The sequence below is a fragment of the Tachysurus fulvidraco genome, chromosome 2 (assembly GCF_022655615.1).
Source record: "Tachysurus fulvidraco isolate hzauxx_2018 chromosome 2, HZAU_PFXX_2.0, whole genome shotgun sequence".
NCBI classification, from domain to species: Eukaryota; Metazoa; Chordata; class Actinopteri; order Siluriformes; family Bagridae; genus Tachysurus; species Tachysurus fulvidraco.
Window position 1 is genome coordinate 31,640,241 of NC_062519.1, and position 22,202 is coordinate 31,662,442.

The 22,202-nt window shown below is 36.9% G+C and overlaps 4 protein-coding genes across 9 annotated transcripts in view; 1 reads left to right on the forward strand and 3 right to left on the reverse strand.

The window, feature by feature from the left end:
* cdc14ab (cell division cycle 14Ab) overlaps positions 1-1,540 on the reverse strand; it is a 35,711-nt gene extending 34,171 nt beyond the window's left edge. For 4 of the 5 annotated variants that reach the window (XM_047810024.1, XM_047810026.1, XM_047810023.1 and 1 more), the window contains exons 1-2: positions 962-1,540; positions 517-607 (exon numbers count right to left, since the gene is read on the reverse strand). In XM_047810024.1, the coding sequence (XP_047665980.1) occupies positions 517-607; positions 962-1,058 (188 nt within the window). In that variant the 5' untranslated portion in view covers positions 1,059-1,540. The remainder of the gene's footprint in view (positions 1-516; positions 608-961) is intronic. The other variant, XM_047810025.1, reaches the window with a different exon arrangement.
* Positions 1,541-4,772: 3,232 nt separating this feature from the next.
* Positions 4,773-11,613, reverse strand: rtca (RNA 3'-terminal phosphate cyclase). Its single transcript, XM_027159205.2, has 11 exons — positions 11,128-11,613; positions 10,864-10,964; positions 9,333-9,476; positions 8,623-8,746; positions 8,078-8,136; positions 7,663-7,804; positions 6,919-7,040; positions 6,780-6,838; positions 6,527-6,621; positions 6,074-6,178; positions 4,773-5,783 (listed from the first exon to the last, which is right to left on the reverse strand). Exons 1-11 carry the CDS (start codon positions 11,170-11,172, stop codon positions 5,685-5,687), a joined length of 1,095 nt encoding a protein of 364 aa, XP_027015006.1. The 5' UTR covers positions 11,173-11,613; the 3' UTR covers positions 4,773-5,684.
* A 1,438-nt stretch (positions 11,614-13,051) lies between these two features.
* dbt (dihydrolipoamide branched chain transacylase E2) lies at positions 13,052-18,920 on the forward strand. 2 transcript variants are annotated; one of them, XM_027159130.2, is made up of 11 exons: positions 13,052-13,205; positions 13,766-13,892; positions 14,071-14,146; positions 14,253-14,434; positions 14,617-14,744; positions 16,505-16,748; positions 16,980-17,146; positions 17,235-17,312; positions 17,415-17,606; positions 17,789-17,860; positions 18,059-18,920. In XM_027159130.2, the coding sequence occupies exons 1-11, from the start codon at positions 13,155-13,157 to the stop codon at positions 18,224-18,226; spliced, it is 1,485 nt and encodes a 494-aa protein (XP_027014931.2). In that variant the 5' UTR covers positions 13,052-13,154; the 3' UTR covers positions 18,227-18,920. The 2 variants fall into 2 exon arrangements, with proteins under 2 accessions (XP_027014931.2, XP_027014941.2); XM_027159140.2 differs by lacking the exon at positions 13,052-13,205 and adding an exon at positions 13,547-13,565.
* A 586-nt stretch (positions 18,921-19,506) lies between these two features.
* On the reverse strand, positions 19,507-20,837 carry LOC113650759 (dynein light chain Tctex-type protein 2B). Its single transcript, XM_027159268.2, is given in 3 exon segments — positions 19,507-20,121; positions 20,628-20,693; positions 20,696-20,837. Coding segments are annotated over 3 exon segments (534 nt in total). The 5' UTR covers positions 20,801-20,837; the 3' UTR covers positions 19,507-19,758.
* Between the last annotated feature and the right edge of the window lie 1,365 nt (positions 20,838-22,202).

Consider the following 22,202-nt stretch of genomic DNA (forward strand, 5'->3'; position numbering starts at 1 on the left):
AAACAGAAGTATGTTTAACCAATCCCAAAGAAAGTCTGACTAATCCCACAATACATTTTAAACCATTACAGCATAGAGTTTAATCAAATCCTATTCTTTGACTTATACACTCCCAACTAAGGAAGAAACTTTGTACAAACCCAATTTTGGTCAAAAATATGACCAATAACACTCGCTCTCAAAGTTTGAACAATCCTTCCAACTACAGCAAATTCAACCAATCTCACACACTTACAGAATGCTCAACGAGTCCTGCTCACTTCCACATGACAAGCAATGTTAATTCCCACTGTTTCATTTAACATAAACAAATGATTAATATGTCTGTCTCTCTAGGATAAAGCTCTTACCGATAAACACTTAGTATTTACAGCCTTGTGTTAATTGTGCAACTTGGCCTTTCGTTGTTTGACATATTTCCAATGTACACAGGCTCGTAAGTAATCACAGGCATCAGTGTTACACTCATCGAGGAAAGTCACATAGTGGGAGGTTTGTATGATGGCTGGCACTTACTTTTCATACACAAACTCATCGTCTGTGCAGAAATAGTGTGTGTTTGCTGTGCTCTTAGGTTTGCTTCTCAGTGTGGCGAAATACAAACGATCTGGTGAAAGAAAATGACAAAACAGCAAGTAAAAATCAGTGTGTGTTATATATATATATATATATATATATATATATATATATATATATATATATATCTGTGTGTGTGTGTGTGTGTGTGTGTGTGTGTGTGTGTGTGTGTGTGATATATGGATATATATTCAGATAGATAGGTCTGTTACACATAACCATCTCTATATAAAACCACACTGTCAGTAGTTGAGCAGAAACAGTTGACATTATTGTGTAGTTTATGTTGCATCACAGAGTGGAAACACAGAAACCGTCCGTTTCCGCTGCTGATGTTTGCACTGGTTTCCTCTCCAAGTTACCTCAGTAAAAACTCACAACTTACCTTTTATAAACTCCGAAGCCCCTATTAAGTCGTTATCGTCATCCATTTTAAAGGAAGGCGAAAGTACGGCGGGATGTTGACGGTGCTCTAAACTCATGGGTGTGAAACTGTTTAAAAAGTTACAAAGCAAACTGAAGCGTCTCGAGCTCCTGCGGCGGCGAGAGCCGTTTTTGCCTCGCACACGCAAACTTATTGCCTTTTTTCAACCTTACTTCACGATACACGTCATTTTCAGCTCGGTAAACAAAAGCCGAACTTAAAACAAATCTAATACCAAACACTTTTTTCTGTTACATGCTATTTTGTGTACACCTATAAATAAATTGTGTTGTAATGCTAACATGCTAAATCTGTCCGAGAGTGAACGGTAATGAATGGAGCGCGCGCGCGACGTCCCCTTTAAATCCCATAATCCTGGATGAAGAGGGGGAAAAAAACAGTTCCTAATAACTTCGATTAATTCGGTCCCTGATATAAATCCCGTGTTTCTTCTGTAGTCCAAACTAAGCCGAGCTCATATCTCTCTCTCTCTCTCTCTCTCTCTCTCTCTCTCTCTCTCTCTCTCTCTCTCTCTCCCTCCTTCTCGACTAGGATGGAAAAAAAAATCTTTGCGCCGCCGTTAAAGGTGCGTCACGTGTTTACTTTCTGACCAATCACAGCGCAGGGCTCACTCAGCTGACCAATGTAAACACAGAAAACATTACAAACTCATTATATTTTTATTAGATTTATATTAATATACTCTTGGTACACTAGGTTATTGACATGTGAATATTATACCCTCCACCTTTAACGTGCAGATATTTAAAGCTTAATATGTTGCATGGACAGAAAGTTACAACAGTGACATTTGGTAAATTGGAAAGATGCATCATTTTATTTTTGAAATAAAAAAACTTAAAAACCAGCGAAATTGACCAAAAATAAATAAATAAATCTTTGTTGCACTGGACTGTATGATGCTAATAACTGCGAAACAGACTGTATCTATTACATTTAGCACAAAATTAGGTTTGTTTGTTTGTATGAATATATAGATACCAGTTCAGAGTTTTTACTTATCAAGCAGGAGCAAGACACTTCTCTAAAACAAATAAAGGTATATTTGGTGAATCACACCAACTTTAGATTTAACTGAAGTGTCTGTAAAGAGAATTGAGCACAATCACCCCAAGGCATTAGACAACATTCACTATACACAGTATTAAACATAAATTAAAGACAGTTTCAGTCTTACCTGAGATTAAGGAAATCCAGAGTTTGTGCACAACAGACGCTGCATGATTCCACTCACTGTTCTCCTGGGATTTCCAGGATGCAGCGTCTGACATGCCTTCATTGAAGGTCATCAAAAACAAAGAGGATTGTGGGACTTGGGACTTTCAGCTCCTGGAACTCTGGATGGGTTGAGACACAATAGACGGTTCTACACTGGGTCTGTGGGGACATGCTGTGCCCCAATGGAACAGAACAGGGGTGATTTGTGTCACGTGAGCCGCTCAGGTTTCCTCACATGAGGTTCAGGTTACAAACCTTGAGGTGGCAAGGTGTGACTTTCAGGCATTGTCTCATGTCTGGACCGATCGATCTGTCTTCAGGTGCAGACTCAAAATAAAAGCAACATTTAATGCTGTTGTGTTCACCTGCACGCCATGTAGTTTTGCTCGGGTACTGGGTTTCCGAGAACATTTAAAGTCATATGAAGCTCTTTTTGTCAATGCTTGCTTGTGTGGTTCTGAGATGATTTGATACTGTACAGCTCTGACATCACGGAAAACCCACAGACAAGCCAAAGTGTGTGCTGCTTAGTGGGAGACATTCACTTCATCTAGTGAACAATTATACTATCAGTCAACTAGACTGTCAGAAATATACCGGAACCTTTCTTTTATCTCACCATTCATGTACACATTAAGGCCTTTCGTATATATTTTGCTTAACCCTTTCCTCTAACAGGGTTAAAATAGGGTTTAGAACAATAACCAAGGGTTACCCACAGTGTGAAAAGTGTACAATATGTATAACCTACAGAACTAAAATGTTAAGAAAATAAATAAATACATTTGCTCTCAAGTAAAACGTAAACACTCACTTTTCTCACTTATTTATAAAGTATATGATTCCCCCCCAATCATAATTAATCAAATTTTCAAATCAAATCAATTTAGAAATAATTGTGCTTTAATTCATGATTAGGTTATTTATTGATCATCAAACAAATTAATATGAATCTCATATATATGGATAACCATGGATAATGGTTACAACATGCAAGAAGTTTTATCAAAAGATAGGAAACCGCTGCTTTTTCAAAATTTATTGTTAAAGAATTTAAGACCCCAGCTGTCCTTCAGTTGTCTCTCTAGTTTCATGTGGAACCCTACAACTGCAGATCAAGGCAAGGCCCTGGATAGTTTAGCCAGTTTTTGTGGTCAACTTTACAGAGCGATCACATACGTTTCTTGGGCACTCATGTGACTAAGATGTGATCACATGCAAAACATCTGAAGGTACATTTCACCATGCAATATGCCTTTGCCTTTGAATAAATTGCACATGCTAAGTAAACCTGTATGACATCATCTAAATACATGATCACACATTTGAAAAAATGTGTACAATAAAATGAATCATGAAACATAAGTTTAAAATTATACAAATCTTATAAATTGTGTAAAATTAACACAGTAAATTAATCATGCAAAAAAAAAGTCATAAAATTTAAAATCAACTGTCAAACATTTATGTGTAACAATCCCATAAAAACTAGATGAATCAAATAAAAAAAAAATGGGTGAAACATCATTACATGTGTAAAAAGAAGTACATTTTACACACAAAATCATGAGTGAAAGTGTTTAAAATGGTGTTCAGATTCTTTCCCAGGATTGCATTCAGACATTTTTAAATTGTGCTATAATCTGACGTTTTATTATTTTGAACCCAATGCTGTGACCTTTCTTCAGACAGACTACAGATTTGCTGCAACAGGAGGGTGAATATGGTGTAGAGGCCACCCTCTCTCTTTTGCCCACCCCCACTGAACATCCTCTCACCCAGACAATCACTGATGCGACCTTCCCAGACCCGAAGGCTCCATGCAAATTCATTCCTTTTTCTGTTCACACTATTGTCCTCCCATCTGCTGGGGGTAACTGAACCGTCAAGCCCTCCAAAACAAAGAAGCCTGTGGTTTGAGCAACAGCTTTCATTACTTGATGCATAAAACTAGTTAGAACAGCACTATCAATCCCTGGATTCTGATTGGTCAGATTTCTAGGAGAGCAGCTCTGACGGTAGTGCAACAGGAAATCAGGTTTAAGTTCATGCTCTTGCCTTAAAACATCACCATTACTGTAACAGCAAATTCACAGAAACTTGTACAGTGGGTATTTTCCATAAACAAATGTTTACTCGGCATTTATAGGAGACTGCCTTTAGTACAGATCAGAGCATATACTTTGCAGTTTATTAGCAATATAAAAACTGTTTTGTTTTTTTTTTGGTCAGATTAACTTCAACAGAGAGGGGACTAGGAGAGCGGCTGGCCAGGAATAAGCATTTATAGCTATAACAAGTGAGAACAGGAACTAATTTGTTTGAGACTTCCATAACAACCATACTACAAATGGATGGAAAAAGTAAAATGTCACTCTAAATAAAAACGGTCATAGATGTTACAACGTTTTGTTTATAGTAACAGTAAATTAATTTAATCACACCAACCCATCGTTGCTTTTCCTGAAAAGAAAAGAAAAAAAAAAAAGACTTCTAAAAATACACACAAAACAACCTTGGATTTAAACAACTATATTCTTAACAATTTTATTGTGATTTTCTCTCTTTCAAAAATATCTTAAAGTAAACAGAGGTCATATTGTCAGCTACAGTGAAGCAAAAAAGTAAAAATAATAAAATAAAAAAAGGAGACAAAGAAAAAAAAATCATGATCACCACATATCCCTTCTCATAAATAATGATGTAACCACTACAAGTGAAAACGCTGACCATTATTCCACAAACCCACCACCTCACAAACCTAAAGCTAAACATTGAGCTTCAGATAAAAATGTCAAGGAAAAGGAGAGAAACAAACAACAACAAAAATACATGGATATCATCCATTAATCAACTTAAATAATTTAAAAAAAAAAAAAAAAAAAAAAAAAAAAGACAAAGAAGCTACATACTCGGTTTTTTGCTCAGGGACAGCAGACCATTTTGTTTAGCTCCATGTACACACAGTGCACTATAATTACTGGTGACATACATATTCCTAGTTCCATGCACATGATCCGGATTTAAACCGTGTTCTGATTGTGAAACTGTTTTCTTTAAGGCTTGTGTTCAGCACACAAAAGTGTAAAGCGGATTAAAGAAAGAAAAATCATCTGGTTAACTACTGAAAATTCTAAATCAACTAATCATTAAGGCAAAATAATAATAAAAAAAAAAACAGCTCCTAGGACAGACGACGATCGGTAACAGTGTAAGGCAATACCCTGAGTAACAAAAGTCATTTGAGAAATGGGATTATTATAAAAAGCGTGGACAAAGCTGGCCAACTCAGGGTCAGCTCAAAGACTAATGAAGCGAATGTTCCATGTGGAAGCGTGAAGAGAAACGCAGAAACGACAACGTCTTCACACTGTCTTGTTGGTTACAGTAGTGTGTTTCTGCTACATGACCTCCAGCTGCCCCTGTCAGCACTCTGAAAGCAAGCTCACAGGTGGGAGTTGGTGGCACCCACACCCTGGCACTCGATGATGTAGGTGTCAGTGTTGGCATGTTCGTCATCAGCTTTGTGTATTGCAAACTTGGCCTGGAAAGAAAGCAGAAGCTGAAATCTGCATTCTGAAGTTATAAATCCTGTTAACCATCCTAACCAAGAAGAGGAACAATGTGCAGATCCACTGTTGACCTTTCCCAATTTTAAAGCAAATACCAGCGTGTATTTCTCTGTGTGAACCAGGTGTTTGTGCATTCTTTTTAGAATGCACACGTTCATACTGATTTTCCTATTACATGAAGGTGTGCGTAAACATTTCTTTATTCGAACAGATGAGCAGAAACTTTTCCTTTGAAGTGTGAATTTTATTTTAAGTGTGTTACCTTAGTGAGCTGCTCGGCCACATGGATGGCCGTCTGTGTGTGTAGAGTGATTGGTCCAATGCGCATCCGGGACGTGCCCTTAGCCAAGGCCATGAAGATAATCAGCTAAAAAACAGTCAAGAAAAGAGGTGAATATATGAAACTGTAATTTGCATCATTGTAGTTTCAATACCATATTTTTGTAGGAGTACTAATACATTATTTAGATTGGAATCATGAAGCACGTGATTGTGGGCCGTTTGTATTGTCTGTGCCATTAGGCTTCTCTCACACACAGTAATGAGTACAAGTAAATGAGAACAGCATCAGTGTTGATGCATCTCTAATCGCATTATTTAAAAATAGCACAGAAAAGGAACAGTAATTTACCTAGCAAAAGTAGGAAAGATAAGAATGATACATTTATATCAATATTTTTCTGTTTTGTATTGATGGGGTGTGAATATTTCAGACCTGGTCTTGCAAGAACTCGTCCACACAGCCGTTGTGCCTGATGTTCCTCAGGAGCATCTCAGCTGCCTCAATGCCAACTTTATCTGCATAAATACCTGAGGGATGACAGACAACAAAAACAAACATCACAGATTCACCTACGGTTTAAAAAATTAATACTAATTTTGCATTCTTTTTTTCCCCAAAGTAAAAGTCTTGCGGTGGCAAAAACGAAGTAACAGAGGAATTGAGCTAAATCACAAAAAGTACTTACCTTTTTTTCCAAGAGATGACCCAGCAAAAATACAGCCTGTAGATGACTCTGCAATGATTCTGCAGAGAAGAGACTCAATCATAATCCATAACCTTAAAAACTGTCAGCCGTAATTATTAGACATTTTCGTTAAACTTACATGATGCCATTCCCATTTCCACAGGCCTTGTCCTTCTCTTGCAGAGACTGTATGTTGACGTAAAGGTCTTTTATCTCTTTTCGGATAGTCCGCACGGCTGCAGCAGACATGTCCTTCGCCAACTAAAAAGAACAACCATTTAAACATCAAAACCATGCCAAGACATGAACTAAGATACCTCACACAACAAAGGCAAGACACTACGGGTAGAAATAATCTCATTTATTAGATTATTTGGATAAATTTCATGTATAAAATGAAAACCTACCAATCAAAAAAATGTATGACTGTATGTAATTAAACAAAATGGAAAGGCACACACACACACACACAGACTCACATACTGGAAATCAGCGTTCTATAAATGACGCATCTAATGCAATTGCACTGTTTGAACACCAGGTGTCGCTATCGGCATAAACCACGAAGTTAAAACTCGATAGTGCTGAACAGATAAAACGTTACACGGTCAAACAAACTAAAAGTCAAAAATAGCTTAAAAAAAAAGAGAAAGAAATTAAATCATGATTTTCCGACAAAGCTTTCCTAGCGAATAAGTATTTCAAATTCCAACAACACAAAGAGCAAATTTGTTTTTCAAATCTATGTATATTTAATTACACAGAGCCTCATTTGCATGTGCAAATGTACTTTCAGCATCAATTATAAATTAAAAACTCTAAGAACATCAACAATAACTGACAAAGATTATTTAACATGTGATAAGAGACAATAAATACAAACCTTAAAAGGCAACACACCAGCCACAAAGGCACGGCCATAGATCTTTGTGATGGTTCCTCTCTCTGTCATGCTGATTGGACTCAGCTCTTTTACAGGGTTCACCTTTACCACCACTTCTCCACCACCCTTAGGGTAATAGCCTCTGCAAATATATATTAAAGCATATATGTGGTCCAAAATTGAGTAAACAACAAAATATTAATAGAAATACATAGAAATGGGATGGAAGGTACATATAGAAATATAAATGGTAAACTGTTACAATGCCATAACCAATAAACTATGGGAAAATGCATTTAGCTGATGATTATATTCAAAGGTGTTTAATTATATTCAATAAGCCACAGTCTGGCATAATATATTGAAAAGCAATCATATTAATAAGAAAAGACAAAAAAAAACAAAAAACCCTTACCTCATCCTTAAATCACAGTCAAATTGCACGCCAAATCTTTCGACGATGGGTTTGAACACCTGTGCAATTTTTTTTCACAGAAATGCCAATAATGAATACATGATATTTGTAGCATGTTATCTATAAACACTTTTCTACCACACAAACAAGGCTGGATGAAAGAACAAATATTTTATCAGGAAATACAGCTTTGCAAAAAAACATTTTGAAGAAAGCTAAATAACCCACTAAATAAAATAAATTCTTATAGAAAAAAAATCTGAAAGAAAGGCTAAGGAAAAAAGTTGTGGAAAAGATGACAAGGATGACAAATAAATGAAGACAAAAAACAACAAGGTTATGTGTTAGACAAAGCAGAAGATAAAGAAGCTGATGAAGGCAAAGTAGTAGATGAAGATGATGAAGTACTAGACAAAAAAAAATAAGTAGAAAAAGTACAAGTGTTAGCAGACAAAAAAGAGGTACAATAAATAATAATAATGTAGTTAATTAGACATGGTTGTAGATGTAGGAAACAAGGTGACAAAATTTGTAAAATCTAATACCTTAAGTGTGTAATCAATCTGTGGAGCCATCTCAGCATTGGTTCCTCCTTTCAAACAGAGCTCTGAAGGTCCCTCAGCAAACAATGCACAGGGCAGCGAGATCTGCAGCAGAAGCCCCACACTCCTACAAATACATAGCACCCGACTTTATGCCAACAGTTTATAACTTCAGCTACAGCCATAGATTAATCAGCACATTCTCTGACAAGACTGTGTGCGTGTGCAAGAGAGGAGAAAGCTGAAGAAAGGGGAAAAAAGGATTTAAGGCCAACAAGGGAAAGTACAATAAAGAAATTGACACAGAAGAATGTTACTGATTAAAATTTAAAATAAACAAAATGCATAGAAAAAAATGTTTTGAGTTCTTATACATTTTTATTTATTGAAATTATAAGAAAGACAAAACAATCAAAACTATTTTAATTTTTTTTATTTATTTATGCATAATCACAACCAAAACCTCCTATTTTTCAGCAACTTTCCACAAATAGAACTCAATTTTTATAAAACTTACTTGGTATTTTGTATTTATAGATACAATATCTTAAATTTACAGTGGTCAGAAAATTGTGGAACTCTTGGCTGTAATTCAGGGAAGACACACTGACAGAAAACCTTCAAGCATCCAAGTTCACTAGGATCAGTTAATCCAGTAAACATAGATTACAATCACAATTTATTTTAGATGCTGTGGAAAAAGCTGTTCTTACCCAGCTGTCTGTGTATCAGCAATGTAATTCCCACACTTGATCTTCCTGGGAGTCAGTGCGATCTCTGAGGATCCCACAGTGGCACCCTCCAGGTTCCCATCACACATGTCCCTCAGCAGCTCCAAGCCTGACAGATGCTGAGGCCTAGTGAGGGGCGCGGGGGAGACACACGGTGAACAATAGCAACGCCTTCTCAAATTCCCTGCTGCTGTCTGTCTTTAATTGTAATCATTTAAGTATATACAAAACCTACAGTAAATATTTGTGTAATAAGTATTGAGTTCTGCTAGTGATGAGAAATGAGCCTTCTGTAATGATGTTGAAACACTGAAATTGTGATTAATTATGTAGATATATTTCTGAGACTTTTTATTACAATAACAGACTATTTGTAAGTATTGCTACAATTCTGTAGTAGTTTTCCAAAATAAAATAAGGAATATTTCAAGTCATTAAACCAAAATGGTGCAAATTGGTCATTTGTTTTTTAAAATGACAAACATATAACATTGCGAATAATGATGTTTTTCTGTAAAGGAGAAATCACAGGCAGGTGGCCTGCAAGGATTTTGATGGATACCTTCAAAGGAAGCATGTAGAATAACAATAATCAGCTGATTAGTTGTACAAACTCTGTACAACTTAAAAGGTTGCAGTATTATTCACAGTTGTTTACATGTGATATACACTGCATATGTTTATACATTGCATACAGCATTTTGATCATATTACCCATCTCTATGTAGAACCCTAGTTCTGAGTTTTAGTGTCAGTCTAAATATACACTATGTACATGTACTATTAAAGTAATAGCAGTAAATAGCATTGTCTGAGATGCTAAAGAAATAAAAGTTAGGAAGTGTCAACACTAGTATATACGATCAGTGGACAAGTGAAAATCAGTACAATAATTAAACATAAGTGATCCAGTAAGATAAAATACTTAGTCTAATGATTTTTATTTAAAAAACACAACATACTTGCACCTTAAAGATCTAAACATTACAAAGCTTTTTGGAAGATGATCAGTTTTGCACAATAATTACAAGTACGTGCAAACAAAACAAAGCAATGTGTCATAATCTAAAATGATCATAGTACACTCTGCTGATACGCAAACAGTTTTTAAAGCAGCATCTGTCTAAGTCCTTAGTGGTATTTTAATTCTGATGATGTGAGAAGTCCAGAGACGTTGAGCTCATGTGGCCATGTGCTAGTGTGTGGAACTAACAAAGGCCTCCATTCAGCACTACAACCCAGAGCTTATTACGGACATATTACTGCATCACAAAGTGTTCAGAGAACGTATACACTGGTCAATTTATAAAAAGGTCACCTAAATATATCACTGAGAAGATACTTAGGCTTCTGGATGGAGGTCAGACTCCAACAAGCAAACTTGGCTTTGTTTCAGGAGTTTAAGGGGGGGGGGGTGAAGGCTTCACAGCCTAATGTCTGATAATACATACCGTAGCGATTAAGTACGATAATCAAAATCAGAACAGTAATCATCTTCATTAGGATATATCACCTTAACCCTGGGGTGCTTCGTCCTGCTCGGATTTTGTTCAGTTTCAGAGAGGTTCCCTGGATACAACTCAGTGCAGCTGAAATCCTCAGGATTTGTCCTCCCTGGGGGAAAAAAGACAAAAACAAAATTACACTATTTTACTTTCCAGACGCTACAAAATTTAATAACATTACGTGTTTAAAATAATATGTAGTAAACGTTTGATCCGCGTCGAATGTGTCTGAATAAGGATAAAAATAAAAAGACGGTGTCACGGTTGCTCACCCCTTCCATTACACTTCCGTCCATCTCGAACGCCGTTGCGGCCATTTTTGAAGAAATCCACCGAATACTACGAATATTTTCTTTCTCCGACTTGAGTGTGTAACATTCAACAATCCCTGATAACACAGAGGATGCGCTAGAAACCGAGCTTCGCTCAACTCAGTCAACGGCTAAAGTTAGCTTAGCCACAAGCTAATATTATACCGGTTCCCAAACAATGCGGAGGATAAAACCGCCAAACTTCCCGACATTCACTGCGCCAAGCAAAACAGCACCCACAACAAAGCAGCAGTGAGTAAAACTCTGCTAACTCCTACTTTAAAGTAAACGAAAATAATCTTAACTGGAATAAAAACGTTCCTAAATTTTTACTTATACGGATGTAGACAAGATGACCAGCTAACCGCCTGCAACTAGTATCTCCAGCCACAAACTGCTAGGAAGCAACTACGCATGCGCGTAACTGGCAAGCTCAAACCGCGAGAACGCTAGTACGCATGCGTATAACTGCCAGGTTCACGCAAACAGTTGGAAAGCTATTGCGCGTAAACAAAAATAAGGTGTAAACAAACACTGGTGTGGAGAGAGTCCGAAAATGTCTATCCCCAAGCCTTCAGGGGGCTCAACATGTAAAAACATTGCTTATATTGCTATTCTATTCTGTAATACACTACTGGACATTTAAATATTGTACAATGTGCTTTTAAATCCACTGCACATTCCCATGCTATCTTTTTTTTTTTTTTTTTTTTTTTTTTACAAAAAAAAAGCAAATAAAACAACAAAAATACAACACATAAAATAAAGATTAAAGTTAAAGCAACTAAAATAGACTATAACATGAACACAATGTAAAATTACAATTAGTCAATTAAAAGCTACCCTAACAAATGAGTTTTAAGCTGAGATTTAAAAATGCCGAGATTTTGTTTGCCTTATCTCCGTTGGTAAAGGATTCCAAAGTTTTGGAGCTAGTGAAGAGGAAGCCCTATCTCCCATCAATCGTAAACAAGTTGAGGGAACAGTTAAAAGACCAGTTTTACAATATATATCAGATGTAGAGTCAGAAAAATGTGATGACGTTAAACGTGTTATGTTTGGGCTGTGACTGTGTCCACATTATGTTGTGTTCAGCGTATTTTCTCTGCACATAACAATAATAATCTTTGGTTGTTAAAAGTTATTGTATTTGTAATATAAATACATTTAAAGTTAAAGTAAGGCATGTATATTTGTCACACTCTCCCGACACACATTGTATTTCTCACGCAGAAAAACTTTTTCATATATTTAATAAGTAAAATGTATCTGTCCACACGGCTGTCTCTATAGAACCAGGCAGGAATCAAGCGTGTCTCCCCTGGAGTTCCCTGGTGTCGGGGGCCCCGGTTCACTGACAACACCTTCTCAGAACAAGTAGTCTAGGCCAGTGGTTCTCAAACTGGGGGCCCTGAGATGGTGCCAGGGGCCCTGGTTCACTGACAACACCTGCTCGGACCAAGTAGCCTTGGTTTTAGTGCTTCCACATTCTAATACTGATGCCCAGAGGGTATTTTCAATGGTCGGTTTGAACAAAACCTCAACACGAAACAGCTTGTCTCTGGACGGGACATTGTCCTCAATCATGACCATATAAATGGCTGGGATTGAGCCGAACTGTTAAATGGGAGCCAACATTACAAATGATAAAGGAGTCCAAAAAGGCAACAAACACTTACTATAAACAACACCAGTCATAAACTAACTCTCTCTCTCACACACACACACACACACACACACACACACACACACACACACACACACACACACACACACACACACACACACACACACACAAATTAATGGGGGGGTGGAGATGTTACTCTTGCCTGCCTTCAAAACCTGAGAGCCCTGAATATTTCATATTTCACCTTACATACATCAAATTACACAATATCAATAGCCTCCTCAAAACCGTTCTGACTGGTCAGTAATTGGGCGTTTGCATACGTCACATCCGGAGATGCACTTTTCTATGTTTGAGAGAAATGGCGGCGCTCATTACTGTGAGGGGTTCATTCGCTTTTATGAGACGCTTGGTGGGTGATTTATACAAATCATTTTGCAATACGTGCACACTTATCAAAAAACAAAAGCAAAACACGAATATGAATTGCTAAGGCGAGTTGTGATGGGACAGGAAGTTAAACACATACTCAAAAAAAAAGTCAAGGACCAAATGCTAGCTAAGCTAATGGGCAAGTCGAGTACTGACTAGCCGGTTACTATGGAAGTGGGTTTGCAAGAGGCTCAGTTAGCCTAGCTTAGCTTAGCTTAGCTGGCTGGGAAGATATCTAAAATAATATGTTGTGACAGTTAATGCTAACAATTGATATGCGTTTTATTCGTACGTCGAATCTGAAGTGAGTTGATAAAGTTAATTAAATAACGTTTGAACGGTGAGTAATTAGATGCTATATACAATTGTCATTCCTCTGTGTAACTTGTGTTCATTGGAGCTTATAACAATACAGCAGCAGAATGCAAGATACAGGATTACAGACATTGCAAATGCACATAGTGCGAGACGTGTGTAAAATATATACACAGAAACACTACAGAGGTGGTATTGTTTATTTCTCTTGTTCTTCTGTTTCAGGTTTCTGTTCAGCAACTGCACAAGTGTTGTTACTCCAAACTTCAGACACTTTCTGTACCACACACACACCATGTTTACTCTAGAAACGCTTTGTTTCAGCACAGAAGGTTGTTTCGCACTGGCTATGGTATGTTTGACCATTTGATTATGAAGCGTAATTACTCCCAAAGCCTTGTACCTAAAATTCCTGTTGGAATGGGTGCAAGATTCACTACCTCAAGCAGGGAAATCATTACAAGTTCAGGATATAATTTACAAATTCTTATATTATTAAATTTTTGTATTCTTTCATGTGTCACATTTAGCTGCAGCAGGACAAATATTGCAGTTCAAGCTGTCAGATATTGGGGAGGGAATTATGGAGGTGACTGTAAAAGAATGGTAAGGTTTGCATGTTTTATTTTATTTTATTTTTTTCCCATTTTTCTCATGGGAAAATGTAATTTTCTTAGTTAAAAGTGTGCATTTTTTTTCTTTCTTTTACCAGGTATGTAAAGGAAGGTGACCGTGTGTCCCAGTTTGACAGCATTTGTGAAGTACAAAGTGACAAAGCATCTGTTACAATCACCAGTCGCTACGATGGAGTCATCCGCAAACTCTATTACGATGTTGATTCTATTGCGTTAGTGGGCAAGCCTTTAATTGATATCGAAACTAATGGAGGACACGGTAAGATTACAACAGAAAATTATAGATAGATAGATAGATAGATAGATAGATAGATAGATAGATAGATAGATATTGTGAAACTGATTCAAAACTCACAGAAAGATTAAATCTGATTATAATAATTTAAGTGTGTTGAGATTTCACCTCATTTCTTGTCAATTTCATATATTTCTCTCATGTAGCTGTTGCCCCAGAGGAGGATGTAATGGAAACACCAGCTCTATCGCAGGAAGAACACACTCACCAGGAAATTAAAGGCCACAAGACACAGGCCACACCTGCAGTGCGACGCATAGCCATGGAAAACAATGTAAGTTGTGAATATAAGTATATTTTCAATGTAGTATTGTGTGATATTATTTCTATTTAGAGCAAAAAAAAAAAAAAAGGTATTTGAACCCTACTGCAGAACCCTACTGCAGAACCAAATTATGCAGTATGCATAAGTATAATATGCATTATTGATTTTCGGTATTTGTTTTTGCAAAAGTGAAAAAGACACTTGTATCTCTGAAGTTCTATCTATCTATATTCTCTATTAATAAATCAACGTGAAATGAAAGCTTGACATACAAAAACCTGGCATACATATTAGTGACACTTGGGATCAAGGTGAGAAATTATATTGATCAAGATTGCTTTTTTTCCCCCTGCACCACATATGCATGGTGAATTATTAAACAATTTTTAAAGAGCATGGTAATTATAGCTAATACCTATACACATACCTATGGAATGAATAATATAGTTATATAATGGTTATACAAGGGAATAATCAGTAAAGTCATATAAAAAGTCTAATGAATTGAAAATAAAGATAAGATGCATAACAATCTACATTATTTCACTCTTTTCTAGAGTGTTAATGAGATGGGTTTAGTGGCCAAGCTTGAACGAGTCAGATATAGGCTCTGTTTCATAACGTGTGTGTGTTAATTCGTGATCTTTCTGTTGTCTGTATGAGGTAGTAGGGCACAGTAAACATAATACAACAACAAAGTAGTAGAAGATAAGATCCAATATGATACAGCGGAATACAACAACAATAAATATGAAGGTTACACACTAAGACAATACACAGAAAGGGTAATAAGAAACAAAACACAGTAGCAATTAGAAACAGCTGTAGAGGAGGTCATGTTAAAGTGACAAGTAGTATAAAGTGTAAAGTGATTTGTGTAATGTGTAGTTTTGAAGTGCAGTGCTTCTCACTGTGGTGTGTTTGATAGTCCGGTTAGTAACATGCAGAATGCTTTTGAGTTCTCATCATCCTGTTAGAAGTGGTAGTGGATGACGCCTTTTGATTAATATCATGGCAAATTTTCTGATCGGCCCTTTTATTTATTTGTTTGTTTGTTTTTATTTTTTATTTTTTCTCCTCCTTTCCTTACCAGCTTTGTCCAATGAACTTAGCTGTTCACTCTTCAGGCCAGATATACTGAATCTGGATACTATTTTTTTTGGATACTGTCATTTAAACGGGGAGCTGTGGAGTTTTTTCCTTTTTTTCTCCCACTCAGATTAGATTGGTTATTGTAAAACCCTCACAGTGACCAGATCTCTCTATAGCTCATAGTTAGTGTGCCTTAGTTTAACACTCCTCTATTTAGAAAAAGGATTCAAAATGAATCCTTTGTTTTTTAAGGTATTAAAATGATCTCTTTTATTCCAGCAAAAGTAATGCCAGCTTCAGCAAAACTCAGTAGTGTAGCATAGAGAGAATTGTGTAAACATACATGCTGTCTGTGCTCCCAGTCCAGAAGCTGGTGGACTGAACAGCTGCAATAAACGACAGTAAAACAAGAGCATGATTGATGACTGTTAGCCACAGTGCTTGCTTTGTGGGGGGTTTCTGTCATTCTTGAGCCAAATGAGAATAAAAAAAAAGTCCCTTACAACCTGACAGCCTTGCATAATTCACTGGAGTGGGGTTGTATCCGTGGTTACCAGTGGTTGTAGCTGTGGTGGGTGAGGGAACTGAGGCATCTGATAAATAAATCATATAAGGATCAGACTAAATTATATATAATTATATGTCTTGTTTTTTATTCAATCTCGTGTTTCTCTTAGATCAAGCTGAGTGAAGTTGTTGGGACCGGAAAGGACGGACGGATTCTCAAAGAAGACATTTTGAACTTCATATCCAAGCAGACCGGAGCCATCCTACCCCCTAGCCCCTTCCAGGAGATCCAGCCTCCTCCTCCCACACCTCCTCCATCTGCCAAGCTCAAAGAGAAGAAACCGCTGAGCATCCCTACACCTGTCATCCCGAGGCCGGTGTTTACAGGCAAAGACCGCACTGAACCACTTAAAGGTAGGATGTTTTTCACCAATTTGGGCCTGTTTTTACTCCGCAGCTGTCACTATGGTCCGAACTGTGCTGTTATAGAAAATAATCCCTGTCTTCTTACAAAATATAATCGAAATCTTAATGACAAGTACATAACTATATTTCTTCTCATTGTTATTATTATTAATAATAATAGTCATCATTATTATTGCTGTTGGGAAGCCTGTTTATGCCTGTCCTGACTTTTTAAATTAGGTTTTCACAAGGCCATGGTGAAGACAATGACGGCAGCTCTTAAGATCCCGCACTTCGGCTATAAGGATGAAGTGGACATCAGCCGGCTGGTGCGTCTTCGCTCTGAGCTGAAGGACGTGGTGGAGCCCCGCGGGGTGAAGCTTAGCTACATGCCATTCTTCATCAAGGTAACACCAACATTTCCCTGAGCAGCAATAATATGAGCAGGTGAAATGCTTATTGAGTGAGAATTGTTTTAATATCCTTTATTTCTAGGCAGCATCACTTGCTCTTCACCATTTCCCAATCCTGAATGCCTCTGTGGATGAAGCATGCCAGAATATCACTTACAAGGTCAGATTTTATTCATTTATTTATTTTAAATCGGTTGCTCATTGATCATGATGTGACAGGAAAAAATAGCATTTGTTTATGTTGCCTTGAATTCTTGCTCAGGCTGCACACAACATTGGTCTGGCCATGGATACACCACAGGGTCTGCTGGTGCCCAACATAAAGAATGTACAGATGCTTAGTCTGTTTGAAATTGCCACAGAGCTCAATCGACTGCAGGCTTTAGGTGTAACCGGGCAGCTTGGCACAACTGACCTCACCGGGGGAACATTTACTCTCTCCAACATTGGCTCAGTAAGTGTAATACTGATAAAGTGTGCTGATAAATTAACAATAATATACCATAGTGCTGATAAATTCTCATTTCTGACTATTAAACTGCAGCTCTTTATTATTTTTCAGTCTATATGTGCTCACTATAACTACTACCTGAACTGTACACACTGTAATGCTTAAACCCTCTGTTCATGTTGCAGATTGGGGGTACTTATGCAAAGCCAGTGATTCTGCCACCTGAGGTTGCGATCGGTGCTCTTGGGAAAATTCAGGTTTTTGCCGTTTTTCTTATTTGAGATCAGTTTTTTTTAGCTTCATATATAGATGGAAAACTACTGTTATTTATATATATACAGTTATATAGTTTTATATATATATATATATATATATATATATATATATATATATATATATATATATATATATATATACATTATATATAGTTATTTTTCTCTCTCTGCTCCATGCAGATTTTACCCCGCTTTAACTCCAAGGACGAGGTTGTGAAAGCACACATCATGTATGTGAGCTGGTCTGCAGATCACAGAATCATTGACGGAGCCACAATGTGTCGTTTCTCCAACCTGTGGAGGTCTTATCTGGAGAACCCAGCCTCTATGGTGCTGGACCTGAAGTAGATCATCCTGCCTTTAGAAAACATCTGGACAAGGATTAGTGATGGAACATTATTGTTGTGATTAAGTTACAGAATTAAGATACTTTTTTTCTGTGTGTTCCTTTTTCCTTCCCATTTCCATGATTCTTCTCTTCTCACATGCCATGGACAGTGTGTACATATTAAGAACATTAACACATTTCTTGAATGTGACTTGAATGTACAGTTACTAGTCTTGTGTAGGTCACCTGCCTTTTTTTCTGTAAATACACACAACCAAGGCACAACCTACAGACTGTTATGTTATGTGCTGTTTCGGTTCGTGTGTGTCCTCCTCTTGCTACCTGGGTAAAAAATAGAAATGGGATTGTTTGATTCTATTTTGATCGTCATGAACACTACGAACATTTCCTTGAACTTGTAAATGCAGATAATTTTTACCTCCCTATAAATGCATTATTGCACAAATAGCTTTTGACAGTATATACACATCCTGGCTGTGATTATGGGACGTTTGGCGGTGAAGAAAATCATGTAATCGCTACTGTGTGGGATTTTACTGTATTTAAGGATAACTCGGTTTCTGAATGGTATATGTAGTTTTAGAACTGCTTCCAAGGGGTAGATTGTTACATGCACAGTTTGTCCATTATTTTTGTTGTTGTTTTGTGTGGATTTTGAGGAGAGAAAAATTGTAATAAATGATGTCATCATGAGATAGCAGACAGAATATTTAATATAAAAAATATGTAGTGATATTTCTTCTACTTCTTATTACTATTATAATACTGTAGATTAATACAATAACACAATATAGTAGGTTCAGAGACTATTCAGACCTCTTCAGTTTTTGCATGCTTCATGTTTAGTTTTATGGCCTTTTTTTTTTTTTTAACTATTATACTATGACAAAGTGAATGATATAAATCATTCAGATAAAAAGTTCAGATGCGACCTATTTGCTGTTATTTCTTTTAAGATGTCTCTAGAACCTGTCTGGAGCCTACTTGTGGCAAATTGCATAGATTTGATGAGTTATATGTGTTAATAGTTATATGTGTTATTGACTAACTGAATGGTCCATTTGCTCAGGTAGATTTTCAAACTCTGGATCCATGCACACTTTTTCATCTAACATTGCCCATAACTAAGGACTATTTGTTTCATTGCATTTTAGTCACATGTAAATAAAGAAAGTGGTAAATGAAATTAAATATAATTTAAATTATATAAGGAATTATGTATGATGAAATGCATTATGTGTTTACAGTACTTACAGGTCTTTTATTCAGTTTTTTTTTTTTGCAAAAAAGAGTGCATGTTTTTAGTCCTTAGTATAAGTAGGTGAATTGGGACACACTCTTTGGGACACACTCCTCTTCTGAGGTTTTGGTAGAGGAAAAGAGGTCTGGAGATAAATATTTTAATCTAGTTTTTGAGAGAAATACAATCTCTAATGTTTTTTAATTTATTAATTACTGTCCTAAAAGCATAATTTGCATATTATGCCTATGTTATCTTGAAAGGTACCAATAATTCAGAAAAAGACATTGCCTACTCTTGGTACACGACAAAGAGAACACACAGTGCGAATAGATGCTGGTTTTTGAACAGGTACTCTGTGAAGGTGTCTGTGTCTGCACTCCAGATGCTGTGGCTTGAGCAGGAAATGGCAGAGTTACACAGCTGCCCAATGGCCACATGGGAAATGAGTTTATAGCGTCCACTGGAAAGGCTTTTAGCCGCATCCTTAATGGAAGTGGACAGCTTGGTGGCTACAGCTGAGCATGCCGGGCTGTACTCCATGGCAGTGAGCCTTTCATCCACCAGGTGCTTCATCAGCAAGTGCACCAGACTGCTGGGGAAGCGTTGATCTAAGACAGGCTGGTGGAGCATGAGGTGCTCCTTCACAACATCCTAAAAAATTATCACACTTTTCACCAAGCAACTCTTTGCATTTAACATCTACTTATTTCAATTCAGTTTTATTTTAACTAACAAGTTACAGCATTAAAGAGCTATAAAAACACACATAAACAGCCATTGCAAAACAAACCTCAAAGGATTTAAATATTTACTGCAAAAAAAGGCCTTCAAAATGACAGTAAATTAAACTATAGGTATAATAAGTAAGGTATGAGACACTTCAGGCTGTGCTGTTATGAGTTACTTTTCCCAGCCTGAAGTGGTTTCATTCCCTATAGAACATCTTCCTGAACTGTGTTAATCCTCTGATACCACAGCAATTTTCCAACAATAATCTTTTTTAATTGATTGAGAACATAATTTATCATGATTGTTAGATTACATTATCAATATTATTATTATATGTAATCATCTCTTCCAGACATAATACCACATTCTTTTTCAATACACATGCATTTTATATATTGTATACATATATTTGTAGCCTCTTCTAATACCTCTGCCTGTTGAGGTCTTGTGCTGAGGCTTGGTGTCTCTTTCTTCGCTGTTTGTTTGGAGATCCCCCCCCTTTTTTTTTAGATGCAGCAGGCTTAAAGGTCTCTCCATTAGAAACCATTAGACTGCATTCCCACACAACATTATAAGACAGTGTATAATATACATGCATCATATTTCCTTTTACATAAAACACACACACACACACAGATATATATATATAATAAATAAGAGAATCCTACCATCATGTTCTTCTCGGAGGTGAAAGCTGTGTTATTAAGCAGTGTTGTAAAGTCCACCTCCTAACACGGGGGGCCATTATTTATGTTCCTCAGACACCACACAACAGGGGCATAAATATTCCTCGAGTTGAGTCAGTACATAGAGGTTAAGTACTGCATTCACACTGCAAAACAAAGTGATCGGTTCCTATTTAGTTCTCAAATGAAAATGTTTTAATGTTCATCACATGGTAGTCACATGGAATTTTTAAAGTAAGACAAAGGGTTTCTTTTAATCGGATGAGCATTAACTGAAGCTGTCTGTCTCTCTTCAAGGTGCGTCATGGTCAGGCTGTGCCCTGCGATGGGTTGGCACTCCGTCCAGGGTGTATCCTGTCTTGATGCCCAAAGACGCCTGAGATAGGCACAGGCTCCTCGTGACCCGAGAAGTCCGGATAAGCGGTAGAAAATGAATGAATGAATGTTGAAGTATGGAACTTGTACTGTTGTGTTACAACAGTACAATCTTACAGAAAATATACTGTATAGAGTTTTAGTTTGAAATGATCACAAATGTTGGAAACTTTCTGCGATTTTCTTTTGCCTGAATCTTCTCCTTACCCCTCGCTGCTTTCCCCCCATTCCTCTGTTTTTCCAAAGTAATGGTAAGCAGGGAAACACAGTGCTCCATGTGTAGTTACAGTAAATGGACTAAACAAAGCTTCAAGGCAAATTATTGACCTTGATGATTTTTTGTATTCGAGCTACTCGTGTTACTCGAGGAATCGTTTCAGCCCTAGCAACCAGAGAGCAGCAGTAAATGAGACTTGTTAATGGGAGAAACGAAGGTCTAAGGTGACAGGCTATATTAACAAAGCAAGTCCTCAAGTATTTGGAGATGTGATAGCACAAAGTTTATGAAAAGGCTTCTTGAAAAAAATATTGAAAAATATCTACTGCTGTAACAAGCATATGTTCAGCTGTATGGTCGTTTATGCAGTAATGACTTTATTCACTAAATGTAAAGTTATTAAGATTTCTTTTTTTTTTGCAGCTTCCAACTCCAGAGGGGATTTGCAGCACTAGTAGAAACCTCAAAAATACAGTCTCTCTTCAGTTTTATGTCCTTGGGTTCAAATAAAGATGCATCATATGAAAGACATCATTAAATTAGCTATTTAAAGGTTTACAGACTAATTAAACTACAGAGTGTATTCATGAAATAACGTTTGCTTTAAAAGCTCATTGTTGATGTGGATATTTGTGCTATTCTTTGTAGATAGCAGAGTCTACGTGTCAGGTGTGAGTGTCAGATGGCAGCTGCTCTTGTACTAGCTCTGCCATGTGACATTCTGG

Bases quoted from the DNA above. Each gene is read 5' to 3' on its own strand.
- rtca (XM_027159205.2), bottom strand. From the start codon at position 11,172: ATGGCCGCAACGGCGTTCGAGATGGACGGAAGTGTAATGGAAGGG. The intron at 7,805-8,077 runs GTAAGGGTTTTT...ATATATTTGCAG, and splicing joins GACTGTGATTTAAGGATGAG to AGGCTATTACCCTAAGGGTG. The intron at 7,041-7,662 runs GTTTGTATTTAT...TGTTCTTTTTAG, and splicing joins CTGGTGTGTTGCCTTTTAAG to TTGGCGAAGGACATGTCTGC.
- dbt (XM_027159130.2), top strand. From the start codon at position 13,155: ATGGCGGCGCTCATTACTGTGAGGGGTTCATTCGCTTTTATGAGACGC. The intron at 17,147-17,234 runs GTAACACCAACA...CTTTATTTCTAG, and splicing joins ACATGCCATTCTTCATCAAG to GCAGCATCACTTGCTCTTCA. The intron at 17,313-17,414 runs GTCAGATTTTAT...ATTCTTGCTCAG, and splicing joins GCCAGAATATCACTTACAAG to GCTGCACACAACATTGGTCT.